The 21,531-nt window shown below is 42.2% G+C and overlaps 1 protein-coding gene across 14 annotated transcripts in view; it reads left to right on the top strand.

Moving 5' to 3' along the window:
- Positions 1 to 21,531, top strand: part of MEGF11 (multiple EGF like domains 11) — a 256,970-nt gene that overhangs the window by 73,808 nt on the left and 161,631 nt on the right. For all 14 annotated transcript variants that reach the window (XR_006017856.1, XM_042039041.1, XM_042039040.1 and 11 more), the window contains exon 6: positions 12,274 to 12,366. Coding sequence is in view for 13 of the 14 variants with exons in the window: in XM_042039041.1 (XP_041894975.1) it covers positions 12,274 to 12,366 (93 nt within the window). In the remaining variant the exon portion in view is untranslated. The remainder of the gene's footprint in view (positions 1 to 12,273; positions 12,367 to 21,531) is intronic.

Genomic DNA, 21,531 nt, shown 5'->3' with positions numbered 1-21,531 from the left:
TTGTGCAGAAAATCACTCTGAGACTTTGGAAAAGAAGTAATTTCTTCCTATTGAACCCACAACTTTGCAGCAGGAGCCTGGATATCAAACAGGCTGAGTGCTCCAATTTCCATCACCTTGGCTGGGAATTGTGGCTGTGCACCATCTCTGAGTGGTGTTAACACCCCACAGTAATAAATGATCTGCAGATTGAGTTCATGGGATCCTGGAATGCTTTGGGTTGGAAGGGACCTTTAAGTTCATCCCATTTCACCCCTGCCACAGGCAGGGACACCTTCCGCTATCCCAGGGTGCTCCAAGCCCCTTCCAACCTGGCCTTAGACACTTCCACGGCTGGAGTAGCCACAGTTGCTCTGGGCACCCTGTGCCAGGGCCTCACCACCCTCACAGGAAAGAATTCCTTCCCAATATCCCATCTATCCCTGCCCTCTGGCAGTTTGTGTGTTCATATGGAAGCACTAATTCTTTTTGTAGCTTTACAAAGCAAAGCACCTTCCCCAGACATTTGCATGAGTTTCTTCAGTGAAGTGGCTGATAGTGGAGTGAAATTCTCCTTGGGACGAGGGAAACAAAAGAGTGTGGGAGGGCAGAATGGGAAGTAAGAGTGAACTAAAGGTGCCCAGAGGGCACACTGGAAATTTTATGTTTGCAATAGAGTCAGTTGGCAAGTCAGTTTTCATTTCAGGTTCCCTAATTGTTCAGAGGGAAAGAAGATGATGTTGGCTGGAAAAGCATCTATTAAACTCAATACTCAGTACAGGGAAAGGGATTAATCAGATGTCAAAAAGGCTAATCAGGGACAGAGCTCTTCTAAGCAGCCATGGAGCCTTCCTTTAGAACCTGATGTGTTTGGAACTGTGTCTACAGACATTCCCTTTTCTTCTATGTGTCAGGATTACAGCATTCCCCTTCAGATCTTGTGTTGTTGCACTTACTTTCCATTTTAATAGAGGGGTTTTAAGGTTCCCAAGGGAGATTTTTCATGAAACTTCAGTCCATTTCAGGTTTGATCACAAAATGTTTTTGAATCGTTTATCTTAAGCTCAGTATTTCTAACATAGGTATTCACTTTTGGAAACCTCACTTTCTCTGATGCAGTAAGTCAAAAACAACTATTTAATCAATCTATCTAACCCCAAAGCTTTCCTTCTTTTTATCAAGATTTTTCCTTTCTGAATGCTATGATTTGCTTTCATTACTCTGATGTCTAGAAATCCACGTGCAAAACTAGATGGCCTTACTTCAAAAAGCTTACACTGTAAATATGTAAATTGAGTCAAATAAAGAAATATTTTACTGATTAAAATAAAAAAACATGTATGAAACACGTTATAAGGAGACTGGTAAAGAAATTGAATCTTTTCAGGTACAGCAGTGCTGTGCACAGGAGCTCTGCTGAAGCAGGTCTCTGGTACAGATCTTGGATCTGATGTCACCACACCTGCATTCATGGGTGTCATGTTCTGAGAAATGTCCAGTTTAAATAGAATTCCTTTTAAAAGCATTACTAAAAGCATCTAAAATTATCTTTTCATCAAATACTGCCAATGCTATGCCATATTTATCTTATAATAAAGGGTAGCCCTCTTCAGTAGTTTCTGATAATGTAGGGAAAAGTTTTGTTTCCAGCTCCCATCATCTGTCTCCAGGCCCCAGTGTGAATCCCAGGAACTGGAAAGTACATTTTACTGTGTGTCATTAATAGAAAGTTTCTCTGGACACTCAACATCCAGAAATTGGGCTTGATCCTAAATCAGCTGAACTTCTTCAATCTGGACAGGTGACAGGAAGTTTAAAGAAGTGGCTTGAGATGAGAATCAGCCCCCATCACTACATAAAAAGTTTCCTGTGTGGTCTTTTTTGCAGTTCTTTTCAGAAAGCTGCTGTAAAACACATTGCTGTGATTCCTTTTGAAATGTGAGAAAAGTGAAAGGAGAAAATATTCCATCCCCAGGAATGTTAGTGTAGCTTATACATGAGCATGATCTTCAAATAGAGCATGGTCTGTCCTTGATTTCAGCAGGGTCACCTTCACTTGCATTGCGGGCCTTGATTTGAAATGAAATCTGAAATGTGTTGGCTCTCTGGGGCCCGTGCCTGGCCTCAAGGACAGGTTTGCCTTTAGAAATTTGTCCATATTCATCCTGTTTTGGAGAGAAACAAAGAAAGGATTGTTAGATTGACTTGATAAATTTTGGAATAAGAATGAAGAAAGATTTTGTTTGAAACATCGATAGTTTATTCAATTTTCTACAGGACTAAAAGTTTTCTAGGAGCATCTGTGTAATTTGGTTTTATTAAGTGTTGCATTGCCTAGCCAAGACAGCCAGAAGTGTCATACAGTCCAGATGTCTTCATCCATCTACTTTTGATCTTTTAGAAACAGCATTTTTGATGCCCCCATCCTCACTAACACACAGCACACACTCCGTACCTATGAAAATCAATCAGCAGTGGAGTTGTGTCATTTGCTGTCAGAAAATAGAATTTTCTTGGCATGAGACCCACAATTCAGGGCAAGTCAGTAATCAGAGAACTACGGACATGTATCAAGGCTACCAGATTTAAAAATAAATATATCACAGACTGATGGAATTTGTACACAAAGAAATTCACTCAATGCCCTGAGTGGGTAACCTGTAGCGAAATGTGCAAGTGCTGTGATTTTGAGGTGATTTCCAGAATAAATGTTTCCAATTATGAATGTGTGAGGGTTTTCTTCTGATAATGGCTCATTTTCTTTGACATTTTCCCATGTGCTCCCCATCTCACTGTTTAAATCAAACAGCTCCTCAGCCAGTGCTGGAACCTGTAAATTCCTGGTCTCTTGGAGTGCCATAGTCACAGGAGTATAGCAGAGGTGGCTGTGGCATGAAGCAAAGCAGTCATAATGTACTGGCGGAGTTTCTATAGTGAGGCTGAAAATATCCCCCGGCAGTTGAGTTTCACCCAGCTTTGCCACACTTCTCACCTGTCCATCTGTCATTTACTTCTCACTTTCCTCACCTGCAGGGCACTGCGTGTTCCTCCAGTCTTTCTATGATGGAAATGCTTGTGATTTACCACTTTCAGCTAATTTTCAGCTCTGTACTTCACACCTGGCTGCTCATTTTCCATTCCAGCACAACTCCCAGGAGAGCTCAGACTGCAGGTAAAGATACCCAGGAGTGGAGAACGGGCATTCCTGCCTCTGTGCTGAGTGTTGTTTGGTACCATCTGCCCTCACAGGTAGTTTGGTAGGCCAGCTTATGCTTTCTCTCCTTCTGGTAGATTTGGCTGCTGCTCCACAGGCTGGCAGGAAAGCTGGAAGGACAAGGATCTCAGTTAGGTACAAGCTTCTCCTCTATTCCCAACCTGTCAAGAACCTAATTTCCTCAGGCAACAACAAAAAAATCCCCTGAAGTTAAGAACGGAATGACTGGGGAAAACTTTCACTGGTTTTGGCACTTCTGTCCTCAGAAAACCTGGAGCTTCCTGCAGGCAAATCCTATTTGACTGAATTTGGTTTTGTTGGAGTGAGGTTTCCTAGGTCATGTACAGAGAGAATGAAGGAGCATGCCAAGAGTAAATGTTAATATTTCTGCATTGCTTAGAAAAAGATAGTGCTTCTGCTTTTCGAAATTGTGCCACTTAGAGCACAATTTGCAGACAAATTAAGTTTGTTGGTTGGATGAATCAAGTTCCAGTGGAAAATTAAGAAGTGAAAATGTATTTTCTACAAATTGCTGGGAAGAGTTGGTCAATTTACCAAAATGGAAGGAGTAGACTGAGGGCACAGGAGGGGAAAAGCTTTCCAGGGTCATAGATTCTGCTCTGCTGATTCAGGATCTCCCTTAACCTCATTAAGGGTTTGAACTAGTGGTAATGATTGTTTTGAACCCTGAGTGAGGCAATGGGAAATCATTTACCAGAAAATGTTAAATGCTGAAATTGTCCCACAGAATAATATTGTATTAGAACATTGATCAGCAGAATTGATCTCCATGTAACTCTTCCCCCTCAACATGGCAGAATGCAACGATTACTTCTACTTGAAGCAATGACAGAAAATGCATAAAATCGGTTGCAGGCCTTAAAAGATCAAGAACCATCAATATTTAGCTGATCCCTGATGAGTTCTCTCTGGGCTCCAATTCACTTTCTGTGAAGGCAATGGGAAAAACTGAGCCTTAAAACTGTGTCTTGGTTTGAAAGACAGGTGTCTGCCAAGCAAGGTGGGAGCCTCCCTCGGAATGGAGAACATGACCCCCTTCTCTCTGAATTATTATAACTTTGAAATTAAGGGGCTTTCAGGCAAAGCTATAGGGAAAAGGAATAACAGTTCTTTACTAGTATGTATAACAAGGCAAACAAACAACAACGGCAGCAACAACAAACAGAACCAGAACCCAGCGGCAGCCTTCTCTCAGCCGCGGGCCCTTTCCCCTCGGTGCAGTTCCGCTCGCGGCCGGCAGGGGCGCTGGTGGCTCCCGGCCGGGCAGGGCGGGTGCGATGATTCCCCCGCGCCTGCAGGGGGCGCTGTGGCGCCAGCTTTGCTGCGTCTCCCTCACGTGGTAATGGCGGGCGGGCCAGATGGCGAAATGGGCTGCGGCAGGAACGTCAGAGCAGCAGCTGGGACCGCAGGGGTGAGCAGACTCTGGAGTAGCAAACTAAATGGATCTGTACCAGGAGCCGCAGGGCATCCAGGCAGGCAGGGACTCTGGGGCTACAGTGTAGCAAAAGAAAACCATAGAGCAGTGGCAGGAAAATGGCGGGGCTGGGCAGTGGCAGCCTGGCTGCTTCTGAGCACTGCCAGGAGGGGCTCCCTTGGAGGGGCTCGGGGTCCCAGGTTTTTCCCTGAGGCACCCAAGTAGAAGGTGAAGGGTCCTTTTTCAGTGAGGTCAGGTGTTAATAATGTCCCAGTGCTATGCCCAGCCCCTTCCCCCAGCCCAAAATCTGTGGAATCTCTGCCCTTCCAAAGAAAATAAAACCCAAGTAAGAGTAGCCAGCTGCATCCTTCCCCCACCTTGGCCATTTTTTTTGTCTCTCTTAAGTACTGGTCGTTATTTTCTCTTAGCAACAGATGGGACAGAATTCCACAAGAGAAAGAAACAAAAATCCTAGCCCCCAACAAACTGGTAAAGGATTTGGGAGTGTGACTCACCTTAGAGGGTCAGGATTTCACCTGAAGGAGGAATTTCTCTCTTTGCCACAAGGTAAAGCCTAGGCTCTGGTGTGTCCTGATCCCTCCAGAGTCCTGGGGCTGAGCAGCAGTCCCTGTGTGGATGTCTCTGACCTTGGCCTGAAGTGTGAGTTGGGATTAGGCACTGCACAGAGGCTTTGCCTTTCTTGCAGGTTTTGCCTCCTTTGTACACTTAACTGATTCCTGCCTTTGCACCCATTCCGTTGTCCAGAGCTGAGCTGTGACTATATCTCCAGACTAAGGGATTAGTGCTGCTCTTACCCAGCCCTGTAACCTGTCCACTTTGCAGGGCAAATGCACTTGAGTGCTCAGACTCTCTCAGTGCCTTCCCACCATCCCTTTTTGTGCCTTCAACTCCTGCACTTGTTATTAACACAGCCAAAGGTACAATAGAGTTCAGCTTCCTGACCCCAGTCCTGCTCTCTGACATTTGCTGCTATGAGGAGGCTGCTCTGCAGCTCTCACTCAGACATCATTAAGTGGTGAGTGCTATCTCCTATTCCCTCTCTCCACCAGAGCAGATGAAACCAATGGGGCATCAAAATGCCACAAAGAGTGTTAAATGTGTGGTTCCCCTGGCCTCCCCTTTTGCAGGCTCTAAACTTCCCTGTCACTGTCACTGTCACTGTCACTATTTTATGGTCAGTGATGCGATGCCATTCCTGTCTCAGGGATGTGCTGCTCCAGGTCAGCTTTTCCTCAGAACCAACCAGACTGGGATTCCAAACTGTGCTCCACCAGTCTTGCATTTCTCAGGCACACAGAGCAAGTGACAGTCTTGTCCCTACCCTGCCCTTCCCCTGGCACAGTTTACTTCCCTATCCACTCCCTAGAGTAAGGCCTAAAGCAACAGATTGCAACATGGATTAAAGGAGGTTCTCATCAGTGCCAGTTCCTCTGGTGGCAGTAAACTGTGAGCGTTCCTCCTGAAGGGCCCTTGGAGTCTCAAACTTTGAGATCTGGCTGGAATTATTCCAGGACCCCTAAACTAGTCCATGCCACAAGCCTGGGACACTCAAGAATGTGGAAGGCTCTGTGTTCACCTCTTTAGTGATAGAAGCCCAGGCTGGCATTTACCTGCTGATAGAAAGGGTAAAAAACTACCATAGAGTTTATGCTTATTAACAAATCTTCATGTCCCAGCAAAAGGATACAGGGATTTGCTGAGCTATTGTCAGTGATGGCACTGACACATGTCAGATTCTGCTCTTGGGAAAAGACAAAATCCTCAAAATGTATCTCCACAGTTCTTTTACTTCAGACATTCACAAGTCATGTCTGGCATAGCCTAATCCCTGAGCTTTGGACTGATGTCAAGACTGAGGATAACACAACCCGGAACAGATCAATACCTCACTGAGGCAATGGTCAGAGATCCCCATGTCCCAGACAACAAAAAGACCATTGATTCTGTTCTGATGGCATTGATGCAGAGTCAGTAATTCTAAGTCTGCAAAAGAAGTGGTGGAATTGCACCTACAGGAAAAAGGAGCTGATCTTGTGACCTGTTGCTGTTATCTGCTCTGCATCAGTCTCATCTTTCCTTTGCTCACATTGATCTCCTTGGGTTTGTATTTTTCACTGGTGCTTTCATGGGAAGATGAAAAAGAAGGATTGCCATGCACTGAAACAATAAATTCCTCAAAGCCTGAGCAGGCTTTGAGATCTCTTCATCTTTGGAAGTTGCTAAACCTTGCATGAAAGTGCTTTCCAAGGTGATAAATTAATGGATGTATCCTGAGTGATGACCACAGAAATAGACGTTAAGCAATGCGAAGAGCTATTATCCCACTTCATTGAAACAATTATCCAGGAAACCATCAAATCAGCTTGATTCCTGATGGAAAGTCAGTGGTTTAGAGAGGAAATCATCCATTCCACAAATAAGCAGTAGTTTAAGAATGAGGAAAACCTACCTGGATGCATTAGCTGTAGTCATCTTTCATCTGCTATCAAATCTCCCTTTCCTGAGCACAGTCAAAGAGAATCCAGCCAAATGCTGACTACAGGCTTATCTAATGAAGCTGATATTGTAGACTCAGCACAACTTGGACCCAGGCCAGTACATTTAGATGGAAGCACCAGAGAGGCCCTGAGTGAATAGATTCCTAATGGATAAGGAGCAAGAATCTTTTTCATCTGTTTTCATCTACTTTGAACTTGTTACATTATCTGAAACCACTGGCCATAAGATAACACCTATTTCACCTGACAAAATCATTCTTTACTCTAAAAGTGGCACTAGGGAATGGAGGAACGTGCTAAAATGACCCAAATTGTTTCAGGGACACATATGAAATATTGAAGGAAAACATCACTTTCTCTGTTAAATTTCTGCTTTGTTTAGTCCAACAACTATCTAGCATGGGGCGAACTGGTTAAATAATCTGGCATTAAAATACAAGCAATATAAAAGAAAAAAATGCAGGTTTACCCTTGGTTCACAGAAAATAAATGAAACTGGTCAGAGTTTGGGCGAGATCAGTGTATAGTGAAGAAAAACTGGCAGAGGTAGGACAGAGAAAAGAAGATATTTTGAGGCAATGACCTTGTGTCTCGTGTGCAGTCCAAATAAACCAGTTCATTCTGTGCAGTTCCAGGCGAGTGCCTGAATTTCTCATTGTGTCTCATGGCAGCATCCATATCTCCATTTAGCAATGTTTTCCATTATCATAATGTAGCTACAATTATTTATGCTTTCTGTCACCTCCTGGCTGCTCTATGATCCTGGGCAGGAATCCCACAGAGCCCAGGAAACTTCAGCATGTATGGAATGCTCCGGCATGGCTCTCCAGCATCACACTCTGCCATGAGCAAGCACAGCTCATGGAGCCCGATTTCTCTTCTGCTCTGGGTTCTTCACACTTTATAATTATCCTGCTCTTTGTTTTGGAGATATTTTGCTTGTCTGGCACGGCAAAGTGGGACAATGGCAGATGGAAGTTGCTGGGTTGGTGGCTGTGAACTCCCACATGTTCCAAGGACCACCACAAATGTTACCATACTCTAGTGCAAGCACAAATTAGGTTGGTTGTGACTCTGTCTTTTGTGAAATAAATGCATAGGTTATACTTTTGGACAAGGTAATGAAACTTTTTCAAGCTAAATCACTCCATACTAGTTCTCCTAGGATGAAACTCTTCCCTAAATGCACTTTGACCTCTGGGAAAGAGGCTGATTTTGGCAGCTCAGTTGATGCCAGCCATCAGTGGGTTGATGATGTGGTGATGAGCAGGGTGTCACAGTGTGTGTAACAACGAAGTTAAACCCTGCAACATCATGATTTGGGTCCACACAGACGAATGCAGCACCAAGGTAGACAGAGCAATTCTTCGTCCCTGCTTTTGTCTGGGATAAACTCCCTGTGGTGCCCCTTAGCTGAAGGAATTCTGCAGTGGAAGTATTCTCCTGTCTGCTCCACTGAGCTCTTCTCCTCATTGCAATATTCTGGCCACTTCATACCTTTGTGGAGAGGAGACAAACCATTTATCATATCTGAATTCAAATTCTGGACAACAGTTAAAGAATAAGCACTAGTGTTAGAGGAATCCATTTCTCTAACATCCATTCCTCAGTACAGCCATTTCAGGTGTGAAAAGGGCTTAATCTTTAGGTCTATTTCCCTGAGGATTGACCTTATATGTTAAAAAAAGCCCAGTCTGTAATTATAAAGTAAGTGATAAGCATCAAATGGATTGTTACAGAACCCTTTTGTTGCCTTTATTGCATGATAAGGAGCAGTTGCTGCGTAACCTTGAATGTGGGCAAATAACTCATGCTAAACACATTGCGACAAAGATGGCATTTTGGCAGGGCTTTGATGTAGGTCATTTTATTACCGGGCTGAATCAAACTACAAACTGATGTCAAACTCATGCCAAGAATGCTAATAATACACTGATCAATGGGGTGCTGGATTGCTCAAGTGAAGTGGTCGAGGGAAAATGCAGACATAAAAAGTCTGGAATTCCAAAGGTTGAAGTGCTTGGGCTATTATATTGGGAGGAATTATATTCCTTGCATTAGGACAAGTTTTCTTTACTCCAGGGGCCTTTAGCTGAGTATTGAACAGGACAGTGTCAGAAAGTATATACTTATCTTTATTTTTCTTGACCTTTGTGTGCAAGTAATTTTTATAGTTCCATTAACTAGTAAGATCATTTGCAAATCACTGTACAAAGTGTATTATGAAGAATGCCTTGGGGACCATTGTATCCTATAATGTTGAATGTTAATAGAATGAAAAATTAATTTAAACTCTAAAGACTTGAGCATGGCAAGACTTCCCTTTTATAGGAGAAATTCAAAATTTTATTTGCTATGGTAAAACTTTAGAGCTGTACCCTAATATGACCTTTATAAGCCTGATTTGAATCAGTCAGTGCAGGAGTCTGATTGTTTGCCACTTAATATAAAATTACTTCTAACAAAGCTTCTCTGTTTAAAAATGGGGGTTTTCTGTGACCCCCACATATGGGATTAGTCACTAGTGAGCTCTGAGCTCACAGCTACTTGTTTAGCAATTAATCAACCAGAGACGAGAGAACCCACAGTTCCAAGAAGCATCTTCACCTTACTTAAATCTTTAATTGCTTATTAAACATTGTCATCTTCAGCGATGTGGGACTTCAGAACACCTGAAAACAAGGATACAGTTCTTCATAATGTATTTTTTATTATTTTTCATGTGACTGAGTGCTTTAGAATGAGGAATTCTCTCTTGAGTCTTGCTGCTAAGTCTCACATGGCACTCTTCCCGTGGGAATGCAGCTAGACAAGTGATTAAGGAAACTTTATTGCTTAATTAGTTACCATGATGTCGTATTTATGTTAACATAGTTAAGGTGTGATAAATTTGTGTGGAAATCAACTAAATTTAGACCAGTAATGTGCAGGAGTTTTGTTATTTTGAAGAGTAAAGAACTAGTCCCCCATCAGCCTTCTTGCTCACAACATTTGCCTTGAGCTGAGAACGTGGTCCAGTTAAAATGTGTAAAAAATGCTACACATTTTGCATGTTAGAGTGATTTATTGTTGTAAATGTCCAGACAGGCAACAGCAAAATCTCAGTTTTGACTTTCGCATCTCTTACAAAACTAGGATGTCACATCAATGAGAAATGTACTCTCAGCTAAAGCTGTGCAGGGCACAATTCCGAAGGTATCTCTATGCCAGCATATCCCACCTCTTTTAGCACACTGTAGTTTGAATAAGAACTTCTAAGTTTGTGACTGTTCTATATATGGCCTTCTCCTTGTTCTGGATAACCAGCAATTTTCAAATGACTGCATGAAGGTGTATATATTTCTATTGGAAAATCCTGTTTATCTAATATCCTCTCCTGAATTTCAGCCTACAGTGGTGAAGCAGGATGCCTCACTTGTCTCCAGAAAGCCTAACTCAAGTAAAATAAATGCACAAAAGATTAGGACAATTAGTGACTAGAGATTAGCTATGAATATTTCATGCCCACTGCAATACTGTCTAAACACAAGATATGGAATAAGAATAAATTGCATTTTTGACATGCAGCAAACGTAGAAAGGAAATGATTAATTTAGAAAGATCTTGCAGTCATTTTAATGAGGCAACCTTCTAATCACTGGTCACGTGGGATCTGCTGGATAAAAGAGCAGGAAAGTTTGTCCCACAGGATTATTTTAAGTTCACCTGCATTTTGAAGTTGGATTTAAATGTTTTGTGAACAGCTCAGTGGGTTTGTTCTGCAATGACCCAGCCACAGAATAGGCAGAAAAATGTTTCCATAAGCTTTGATGGCAGCCTGACTGTGGGTCCAAGGTGTGATCCAGTCTGGGAGTCCAACCGGAATGTCAGTTGTAGCAGGAATCATTCAAAGCTACAAAGCAGTGGTGGTGAACTTTTGGCCCAGGAGGTATCTGGGAACTGAAAGGTTTCCAGCTTTCATTTCACCTGCAGGTCAGGGAAGCTTCCAGAAAGTTTGCTGGCTGATTTCAAAGGAATTGGGTAGTTCAGCCTCATTTTCAGTACATCAACCCAAAGCTATTTCCCAAATCAGCTTTGCTGGCCTTGGTTTAGACAGGAAGGAATTAACTTTGTCTTGGGATAAGTCTTTTGTAGTCCAGCTTCAGCCAGTTTTTGGTAAAGTAAGCTCAAATACCCACATTTCCCATCTGATATAAAAACACAGGATATACAGCCATAGGTTATGTATGATCTAAATAATGTATATTATAGATATGTATACAGTGACTTCATTGCCACTGCATCATATTTATTGATAGCTCATACATGTTGGTCTAGATGGAAATTATGTGTTCCAACTTAACCATCCAGTTTGAATCTTTGACACACACAGATTTTGGCAGTGTCCTAAGTGGTAAAATGGACACAAGGCAGTAAGCAGTAAAGTTCAGCCTTTAAAGCAGTTATTCAGTGCTCTCCAAGTTCTTTAGTATGTGATGGGCACACACTGGAAACTGTCAGACACTGAAACAGCACAGGAGAAGAGAATCCTAAAAACTATGAGCTGTTCCTCAGCCAACCAGTTTGTCTTGGTTTGAACTTGAGGATATTGAATTTCCAATATTCCACCAGTGAGGACTGTAGTTATGGAAAACTGGCTGACCTTGAAAAGACACGACTGCACTTACAGCCACTGCATCATGGAGTAAAATTATTTATTTTCCTAGGGCTGTTTTTTACAAATCTGTTTTGGATCTTAATACACTTTCAAGACTGAGCTCCATTTTGTCTTATGAGCAGTTGCAATTTGAGTGCAATATAAGAAGCTGCTGTTCTGTAATATAATAATAATAAATGTCAGTTTGGTAAAAACTTTATTACCAAGCAAAACTGCTAACCAAAGGAATTTCTGGTGTGCAAGTTTTTCATTACAGAGCTGAAGTGACAAATGAGTTTATCACTGTCAAGAGACCTATATTTTATTTTGGTCACTTAGCAATAATTAAATCTTGCAAGTAATTATTTTTTTGTGTGTTTACTTTGTTTAATATTTCTAAACAAAATATTGCTCTCTAAGGCATTGTCTAGGGTATGTTTAGCAACCACTTAATATGTTTACGATGCTGTGTGTTGTTTCCTCTTAACAGCACTGTGCACAGAGGAGTGTGTGCATGGAAGATGTGTCTCTCCTGACACGTGTCACTGTGAACCAGGCTGGGGAGGCACTGATTGCTCAAGTGGTGAGTAAAGATTACCAAAATAGGATAAAAGTCTATGTTGCTATTAAAAACCAGGCCTTGTAAAGCAGTGACCTTAGAACTTGGATGCTTTGAATGGAAAAATGAATGTTGTCTGCTGGTTATTTTGTAAGAATTCATGTCATTGAGGGGGTTGAAACAAAATTACCTTTAAGGTCCCTTCCAACCCAAACCATTCTGTGGATCCATGAATATGTGAGCATACCCTTTCCTAGGATAATGACATTGGACTTTTTGGGTTGTGTTTTGCAAAGAAATGTGAAATGCAGTGGAGGATGCTGTTAATCTTTTGGTACTGTTATTAGGATACCAGTACAGATAATAGAGCTCTATGAAGATTTTTTCCTCCCTCAAATCTTTAATACAGCACATTCTTCATGAAATACTCTTTGGAGTATTGGAGTTGTTTGGAAAGCACCCTCTCCAGATAGAGTTCGTGTCCTGTTCAAGCCAGTGGGAGTTTTGCCATTGACTTTTCAGACAGCCCAGATTCTCTCCTCTGACTTACAATCCATTCCTTAAATCCATATCGCCAAAGTTAGGGAAATGGGAGTTGGGAGTTCTGCACCTTTTGCTAGGGAATTAATCCACACTTGAGGCTTTTAATTCTTTCAGTTGGCAAAGCTGTGTTTGTTAAACTCTTTTAATTGGGAAGAGTGAGTTTAAGTGGTTGGTTCATGCTGGAATGGAACAGGCAGCACAAACATCCAAGTGTGATGTAACACAGGCCTGAGACATTATTGACATAACAGGAATAAGCTTGTTAAATGAAGGCTATTTGTGCACCAGGCAAGTAAATAAAGCTGCATGGAGAGAGATGCTGTGAAATGAAACTGAATGGACATTTCATTTTGTGTTGGCTTCCTCCCTTTCTCCCATATTGATCGGGATCTTAAGAAAGAAGCATCGTTACCAGGCAAGAAGGTAGCAGAGAAGGGATCTATAGAGGGAGGTGTTAGAAGGGAATGGGAGGTAAATGTGCCTGAGGGTAAAGGGAAAGGGAAGTAATTGTGCCTGAGGGTGAACACAACCAGAGGCTGAAGGCAGCGGGGCAGATTCCTGGACAGGTTCCTGGGGTTTTGTCTTCAGCTCTGCTGAATGTCCCCCTGCAGAAAAGGGAAGAGGGAGGGAGCAGGGAGGAAGGACTTTAATCCAGAGGGGATGTGGATGCTCCGACCCAGGGAGTGTTCAAGGCCAGGTTGGATGGGACCCCGAGTAACCTGGTTGTGGGGGTGGCATCCCTGCCCATGGCAGGGGTTGGAATGAGATAATCTGTAAGGTCCCTTCCAACCCAAACCATTCTGGGATTATATGATTCCAAGGATGCAAACAAAGAAAATACTATGGGATTTGAAGCAACATTTTGGGACTAGCTGGAATGTAGGCAAGGGAAAAACTGGGCAGCATAACATATTGAATGTCTATCTTTAACAATATTTTAAAAAAGAAAAATAATACCATAAATTGAGAGGTATTGTATAGATTCTCAGGAACTCATTTTATCTTTTGATTATTCTTAGTACTAGATTTAGTTCAACCTAACAGTGAGTATGCGTGCAGTGCATGTGCACTAACAGAAGTTAAAAATAATAATAATAAAAAAGACTATGCCAATAAGGACATGAAGATATAGATTATACATTTATACACATGCACACACAGAGTAACAAGCACTTCATTCTGTGTAAAAATGGCCAGGAAAGGATAAGATGTCAAAGTACAGAATGGTCTTGTGGACTAAAACTACCCAGTGACTCTTATTAAATTGCTCTAATCTTGCAAGTGGAGATAAAAGAAAAAGAAGGTTTTTCCTATATTGAATATTTAGCTTTTTAAAGTAATTAGGAATATTAAAGCACTGACAATGATTGAGATAGAAACATTATTCATAACTTTTATTTCCGCACTGGGCAAGGATCCAGTATATTTCATTTATGAGGTTTCAGCGGTGGAAAGAGAAGCGTTAGCCAATTCCTAAATTAAATATGCCCTGTTAACTTTTATAAATGATAGCCCAGGATTAGCTTCAAAACTTAAGCTTTCATTTTATTAATATAATTAGTGTGTTTGCTGGCCTATAGTGCCCACTGTCTTTCATTCCACTTGTTATATGCTGGGTAACACGTGTTCCTGTCCCAAGGTCTGATCCCACAAGCTCTGCCCAGTGGAATGCTCCTAGGAGGGAAAGTTAGTTTTACTGCACCTGAGAGCTGCTGACCTTTGTGCTTGACACTAGAACTTTTGGTGACTGGACTCTTCATTGTTAGGAGACTTTGTTTAAATCCAAAGGTTTAAATGAAAATATCTTGGCTGAATACAGCATATTGTTACTCTCAATATTTCCAAGAAAGAGAAGCTGGAAGCTTTGCCTAACTGAGGTTAACCAGGTATTTCAGATTCATGATTCACTGTTATCCAGTCATAATGTGGAAAACAATTTTCACTTCTACTGGAATACTGTGTCACCTGTACCTACTTTCTTCCTGTTCCTTCATGACTATTGGGTACCCAGTGAAGGTCACGCATTTGCAGTGACAAAGGCTGTTTGGGGTGTTTGTGCAGGGCTGTTCTCTGGAGAAACCAAGGCTGCTGGCTGAGTGGTGCCATCCCAAACCTGTGGGCCTTGAGAACTTCCCAATGCATTCCTCAGGATCAGGGATTTTATGCAGTCACAGGCATATTGCTTTTCATGTTGGCTGTTTGAAGTGCTTTCACTGGGAGAGGGATCGCCAGCCAAAACACTCCCTTTAAATTTAGCAAATCTCCCAGGAGCTGGAATGGTTTCCTGAATGATGTCTCCTGAAAGCACTGCTGAGAAGTGGAACCTCCCTGACACTGGGGGTTGTGTGTTATCATTTACTTGGGGAAGATCTAAGACACTCACTCTTTCTGAGATACAATTTCAACACCCTGCAGACACAGCCATTATAACTTTCTAAAAGTTATTTCTAACTTTCACTTGATTTGATGGGTGAAATTCAACCATAAGCAGAGCTCCAGCACAAGGTCCAAGTGTCACTTCAGAACCAGAAGTGAGATCCAAATGTTTTGCTTTTTTGATGTGTCTATGCCTGGAGAGGATCTGAATTCTGACACTGAGGCCCAATTTCCTATGGAGAGGCAAAGTTTTGGTGTAAAATGCAGTTCCCCAGCGTTACCATTCTCCCTTGGCTAAAATATTCTCAATTAAATGTTTTGAGTAGTTACAGCTGCAGCCTGTAGTCATGCAAACAATTTAATCATCTTGCTCAGACTTGGTCTCATGCTTTCCTAGAACCCAGCCTGTAAGACAACAGTTACAAAGCTTGCTTTTCAGTGTAAGCTTTCCAGTGACTGAGCATGGTACATGTTAGAGTTCATCTGTTGTCAAGGTTAAAATAACTTCAGATGAATTGCTAAACAATTATAAAAAACCCCAGTGCCGTATTCAGCTCTGCATGTCTCTGTACCTGTGTTTTACTGCATGCTGTTGTACATCTGTCCATGCCCAGAGGCCTAGCCTTGATTTCATGCTATAAAGCTGCAATATATTAAGGCTTGATTACCATAACAATAAAAAGAGAAGTAATGAGGTATTAACTAAAGAAGCTCTTGAATAAAATGTTTTCAGCATTTTAATGATGCTAAAAATTAAAAGGAAAATAATTTAAAAAAAACCACTGCATACCTTTCCCTTCCCTTTTAACTCGTTTTATTAAATCATGCCTGTTTTGTCATTGCAATCTGGACTGCTGGTTTTTTAAATACAAAGCAAGGTTGCAAATGCTCTGTGTGAACTTACCTGCTCACCTTTCCAATTATTTCAAAGCAATTAGCTTCAAACGGTATGATATACTGGCTTGAAGTTCTGGGGGGTATATAATTGCCTGTTGGTGGTTACCTGGCCTCTTCTGGGTCTTGCTAACAGCCATCTGTATTTGCAAGCCCTTTAGGCCCCCATCCAGCAAAGAATTTAAGCTTATCCTTACACAAGTAGGACTTTTCATCTGCTTTAAGTATTTAGGTGGTTGTTGAGTTTGTTTTGAAGAAACCTAAAAAGACTTCAGTGAAATCTATACAAAACTCTCATTGAAATCATCAGGCCTGTGAGGAATAAGGTGGTCTTTCTTTCAAGATGTTAATCAGGTAATTGTATTGAAGACCATTTTGACTCTGATCAGCATTATTTATTGTGAGGAAGACCAAAGAAATCTTTCTGGTTACTAGGGGATTCTCAAAACAGGGGTCAACAGGTAGGAAAAAGTAAGTTCAGGGCAAGAACCCCAAGTTAAAAGCAAAAATCTTCCAAAATTGTGTGTGCCAGATTGAGAAATTTCCAAGTAAACAAAACACAGAGGTTGTAGTGAAAAAATAAAGTGGTTTTCAAAGTGTTTGATTTGTAATTAGTTTTGAGAGAAAATACAGTATTTGCCCAAAGTGTAATTAAAGACATGTTGGCATAATAATGCCAAACCATCTTTCTTGCTGTGTCACCTGGGGGAGAGTGATTGTAGTGCTGCTGTCTGGCATAGCCTGATCCACGCTGTATACATATGGATAGCATAGTTTTCCTTGGAAAGGATGTTTTGTACAAGCTGCCATTAGGAACAAGAACCTATTTCATCTTTATCTCTTTGTCAAAAATAGCCAAGGTCATAACAACAAGCAGTTGTAACATCACAGCAAGACCACTTTTAAGGGTATAGCCCTGGAGCAGCTGGAGTGCCTCAGTCCTGTGACTCGTGATGAATGGGAACAGCAGATCCTGTGCTAAATCTGAACGGGGTTGTTTGACAAGTCATGGAAAGCAACAGCAGAACTCTCAGGAGAAAAATGAAGTGTAAATTTAAAGTGAGGCTGTGGTGGTTTTCAGGCTTGATTTTAGCATACATGCTCTCCAACTGCTTTGAACTATTTCTGAAGAGGAAATGAAGTTCAAAGGAAAGATCCCTGGTTCATGAATTCAGGCTCAAACAAAATTCATGTGGGAGGCTGATCTGCCAGAATCATTAGCTGATTTTTCATCCTCAGATTTTTAGGATAGGATTGACCAGGAAACCACCAGAGTCCACCAAAGAGGGGCAGAAGTGCAGGACCTCAGCTCTTCTAAGCTGTTAGTGGGCTACTGCTTAGATCCAGAGCCTGTCCTTGAGGGACACTGTCCATGGCTCTTGTTGGGAAATTTGTCTGTGAGGGGTTTGTACCTCAGTGCCTGTTGTATCCACGTGCCAGATGAGGTCACAGAACCAGGTACAATGTTCCTGTTTCTACCACAGCCCAAGTGTTTCATTTGCCATTCCAGCTGTTGGGTTTAGAGGCAGTTTCTAAAGATCTGTTTGAAGAATTAAACTTCAGTTGCAATCCAGTCTTAATTATAGCTGAAATGGGATTTCATATCCATAGCATGTGGACTTCAAAGTTTTAACACACTTTTCATTTAAGCCAAGCTCAAATTACAGCTTAATTTTGATATGATATGCAGACTCAGTGACAACTGCGTCATGCAAAGAGCTGCAAATGTACAAAATCAAACTCCAGTGAGGCTCATACAAGGATCTTTCCATAGCAATTACAGAGTGGAATTGATTTCTGTCTCTCAGTTCTAACAATTTGCTCTTCCTTAAGCTTAAAAAAACACCCATCTCCCTTCAATCACTGCTGAAGTGGTGTAATCAGGTAAACAGCTTGTGTTTAATTTTTGCCTCTGCTGGATGTTGGGCCCACGCACTGGGGCTCAGGCCCCGGGTTTCATGTGTTCCCAGGCTCTGTGGCAGCAGCTCTTCCCGGGCCCAGCCCACGCAGGACAGCCTGTGACAGGGAATGAGATGTAAACACAAGCTGCTGTGAAGTGCCGTTGGTGGCACAGCAGCATGTCCTGCGTGTATTTTTACACAGATAATTTGGCTGCATTAAACCAGGCTAATCCATCACTTTTCATTCGGTGGGAATATTTTGTCTATTGCCGAAGCTGTTGGTATCTGCCCAGTCGTTTGTGGCAGTTTCTCCCCACTTTGTGAGGGATGTGTATCCTCTCAGCTTCCATGAATTAACCACTTGGGAGGTGCTGCAAGCTTATGGAAAGGTACTGGAGTCATATGAGCCTGGGCTTCTCTCAGTTACAGGGCTGAGCAAAGGGCAAGGGTTGATTCTGGAAAAGGAAAAGTAGATCCAAGATTTACTCTGGGAACAAACTGCTTTCTGTACTTCTGTGTGATTCATTGGTGAATAGATCAGCTGCCAGTTGTTCCAAGTCTTGTACTAGAGTGAAAAATAGAAATTCAGCATCCTGTGTCCTTTTACTTTTCACCTTCATCTTCCCTGTCAGAGTCTGGGAGAGTTCTTCCTTCCCTAAATCAGCTGGTTGTGTCTAAAGCCAAGGTAGTGACAGATCATTTCCCCAGCACTCCCAGCCCTCCTCTGAGACTCCCTCTTTTGGATGATTTGAAGAGTCAATTGAGCTGACCTAACTCTGTCTATTCCAGTCCCTGGAGTTCTGTCTTCCAGCTAGTGCCTTGCTCTCAAGGCTTGATCCAGCCTTGTACTTCATACATATGAATAGTCCTTTTAAAGTCAGTAAGGAACAATCTTAACTTCTTTAAGTTAGATAAATGCTTAAGCCATTACCAGAATGGGAACTTGTGAGATGAGGTGGAAATCAGGTAGGTGAGGATCTCTTTTACAGGGACCAAGAGTTACTGAGTGTCATCCAGGATGAGCAAGGGCACAAACATTGCTCAGGTCTCACAGCTGACAAATGGGATGTGAGCAAGATGGAAATTCTGTGTTCCATGGAACAAAACTGCACTTATTTATGCTGGATATCTCTGGAAAAATCACTCTGAATCCAACACTGAATTCCTGCTGAAAACCAAAAAGGGAAGCTGTGAGCAAATCTTCTTCTGTAAAGCCTTACTGATTGCCTGTCAGTAGGGCAGTATGTCAGGGACTGGTGCTTCCAAAAGGGAGTGGGAAAAGGCATTTAGGTTTTGGTGCAGAATGCTGGGTGTGAAGCTTTGGGAGCAGGCAGGGTTATCCGGGAAAGTTCTGTCCCAGAGCATCCTACAGTGTTGCTGAGCTGTTTGTAACAGAGCAACAGTGGAGCCCTCCCAAAGCACAGCCCCTCTGAACCTGGGGCACAACTGAACTCTGTGGATGCTCTCTGATCTGGGAAATGTCTTGATGATTGACTAAAACTTTGAATTTTCAGGATAACTTTCAGTAAATGAAACCATGGTTACAAGCACTGAATGGGCTATACGCATTCCCGTGCAGGCTTGTGTGGTTATGCAAGAGGGAATTTGGCTCCCATACATCTTTCCTTGGCTGCCAAACTGGCGAGAGCAGAGCAGACTTCGCAGAGAGGCAGCGTATGTGTGACGAGTTGTTAATTTTATTAATTTGACTGAGGCTTTTCTCACTTTAGACAGAGTAATAGCTATAAAAGAAAGAACCTACTAAAATATCCTCTTTAATGAACTGAATTGCTAATACCGAATTTCATTGCTGGAGCATCTTACAATAATGTGGCTTTAAATGTGCACTACACAAATGAACAGACTTTAGATCAATTTAAAAGTACCATTGGTATAATTTTATGGCCTGGTCACTAGCAGCTGTCACTTGGGGAAAAGAGCAAAATTTCCTTTTGCAAAGCATAGGCAAAAATCTCAGCTGTGGACACCCACTCAAAAGTATTCTTGGGGTTTTTGCTTGCTAAAAACACACACACAAAAAAGTGCAGTGGTCCTTGGGAAAGCTTCTAAATCACTTTTCCCTTTGTTAGATGTGGCAAGGTATTTCAGGGCATGCTTGGAGAGGGCAGAGCTCCGCTCACTGTCCAACACTAAGGTATTGGAAAATCCCCCAGGAGCTATTTCAGGCACCTGAACCTGGAGGAGCCTCAGGCCTCTTCTGACTTTTTCTGGGTTATGAATTACTGTCCCCAAAAACAAGTGCTACAGCTGGGAAAGGCCCTACTCCTCCATCCAGTGCTCTTAGGATTTTTCAAAAGCTGCTTTTCTTTCTAGTTAAAATACTATTTTCTGGGTAGTCTTTAAGGGTTGAAATCAAAAAGGGAAACCAAAGGTTTCATTCAAAAGTTAGACTTGAAATTTACCTCGGGCCTCCAGCAGCTAAAATTTGCTAGAAAATGGCAGATATCCATCACCCAGTCTTAGACACCAGCCTGCCTGTGTGTGGATACCCGAGAGTGAAGGCACAGCCAGTAAATCATTCCAAGAGCACCAGGGAGTATGCCCAGGCATGGGAGGCAGGCACATAAACATACAGCTTTCCATGGTACTGAGGGTTTCTTTGTTTAGGCTTAAATTTCAGGGTCTCCATACAAAGATACTAAAATCCTTTATTTCAGGAAACAGCAGCTTGGTGTATTTTAGCTGCTCTTTGGCTGCTGCACTGAACAGTCCCCATCGTCCATGTCCCCTCCCACTGACCTGGTGTTCAACGTGGGCAGTGTCTGCTCCAAGGGAAAGTGTTACATGCTGAGATTTGTCCTCAGGCGTCACCCTAATTTTGTGTGAACTTAACTCAGCCTCCACAGGGCGTGGAGTCCTCATTTCTCCTTGATTTCCATGGGAGTTGAGTATATTTGTCGTCTGGATTGACTGGGCCCATGTTGGAGCTGAAAAGGGATGGCTGTGGTGGGGTAGGAAGAGCTCAGCCACCAGTTAATAGCTATGCTAAAGAGGAGGGAGGCTCTGATGTACAGCTGGCCTTGGTGTCTTGGGTGGGTTGCATTTAAAATACAGCCTGGAGGCAGCTTTGCTAACTTTAGAGATGTGTGATGATCGGAGCTGCAGGAGACTACGCAGAAGTGATGCAACACGACAGTTTAAAGTGAGAGAGTGATAGCACTGAGCTCCTCCATTGCCTAATGGGGACGTGGCAGCAGAATGGATCATTCTGCTATTTATTGGTTTTAAAGTTCTTTCCATGTCAATAAAATATTTTGTTGGAATAAGAGACCTCCTTTGGAGCAAAAGTTAGAGATGTATCTGCCATTGCACAGGTGACACTCGTTGGAATTTCTCTTTAGCCTTAAAATCACTTGCATTTCTAGTAGCTTCTCCATGCAGCAGCAGGCCATGGTGATCTTAAATCACTCTGCATAAAATGGGAAATTTTCAGGGAGTCTTCTTTGTTTTACCC

This window comes from Corvus kubaryi, unplaced genomic scaffold, assembly GCF_017639235.1.
Source record: "Corvus kubaryi isolate FWS band 111438036 unplaced genomic scaffold, C.kubaryi_AGA036_p1.0 37394, whole genome shotgun sequence".
NCBI classification, from domain to species: domain Eukaryota; kingdom Metazoa; phylum Chordata; class Aves; order Passeriformes; family Corvidae; genus Corvus; species Corvus kubaryi.
This window is presented reverse-complemented; position numbering and strand designations above follow the sequence as displayed.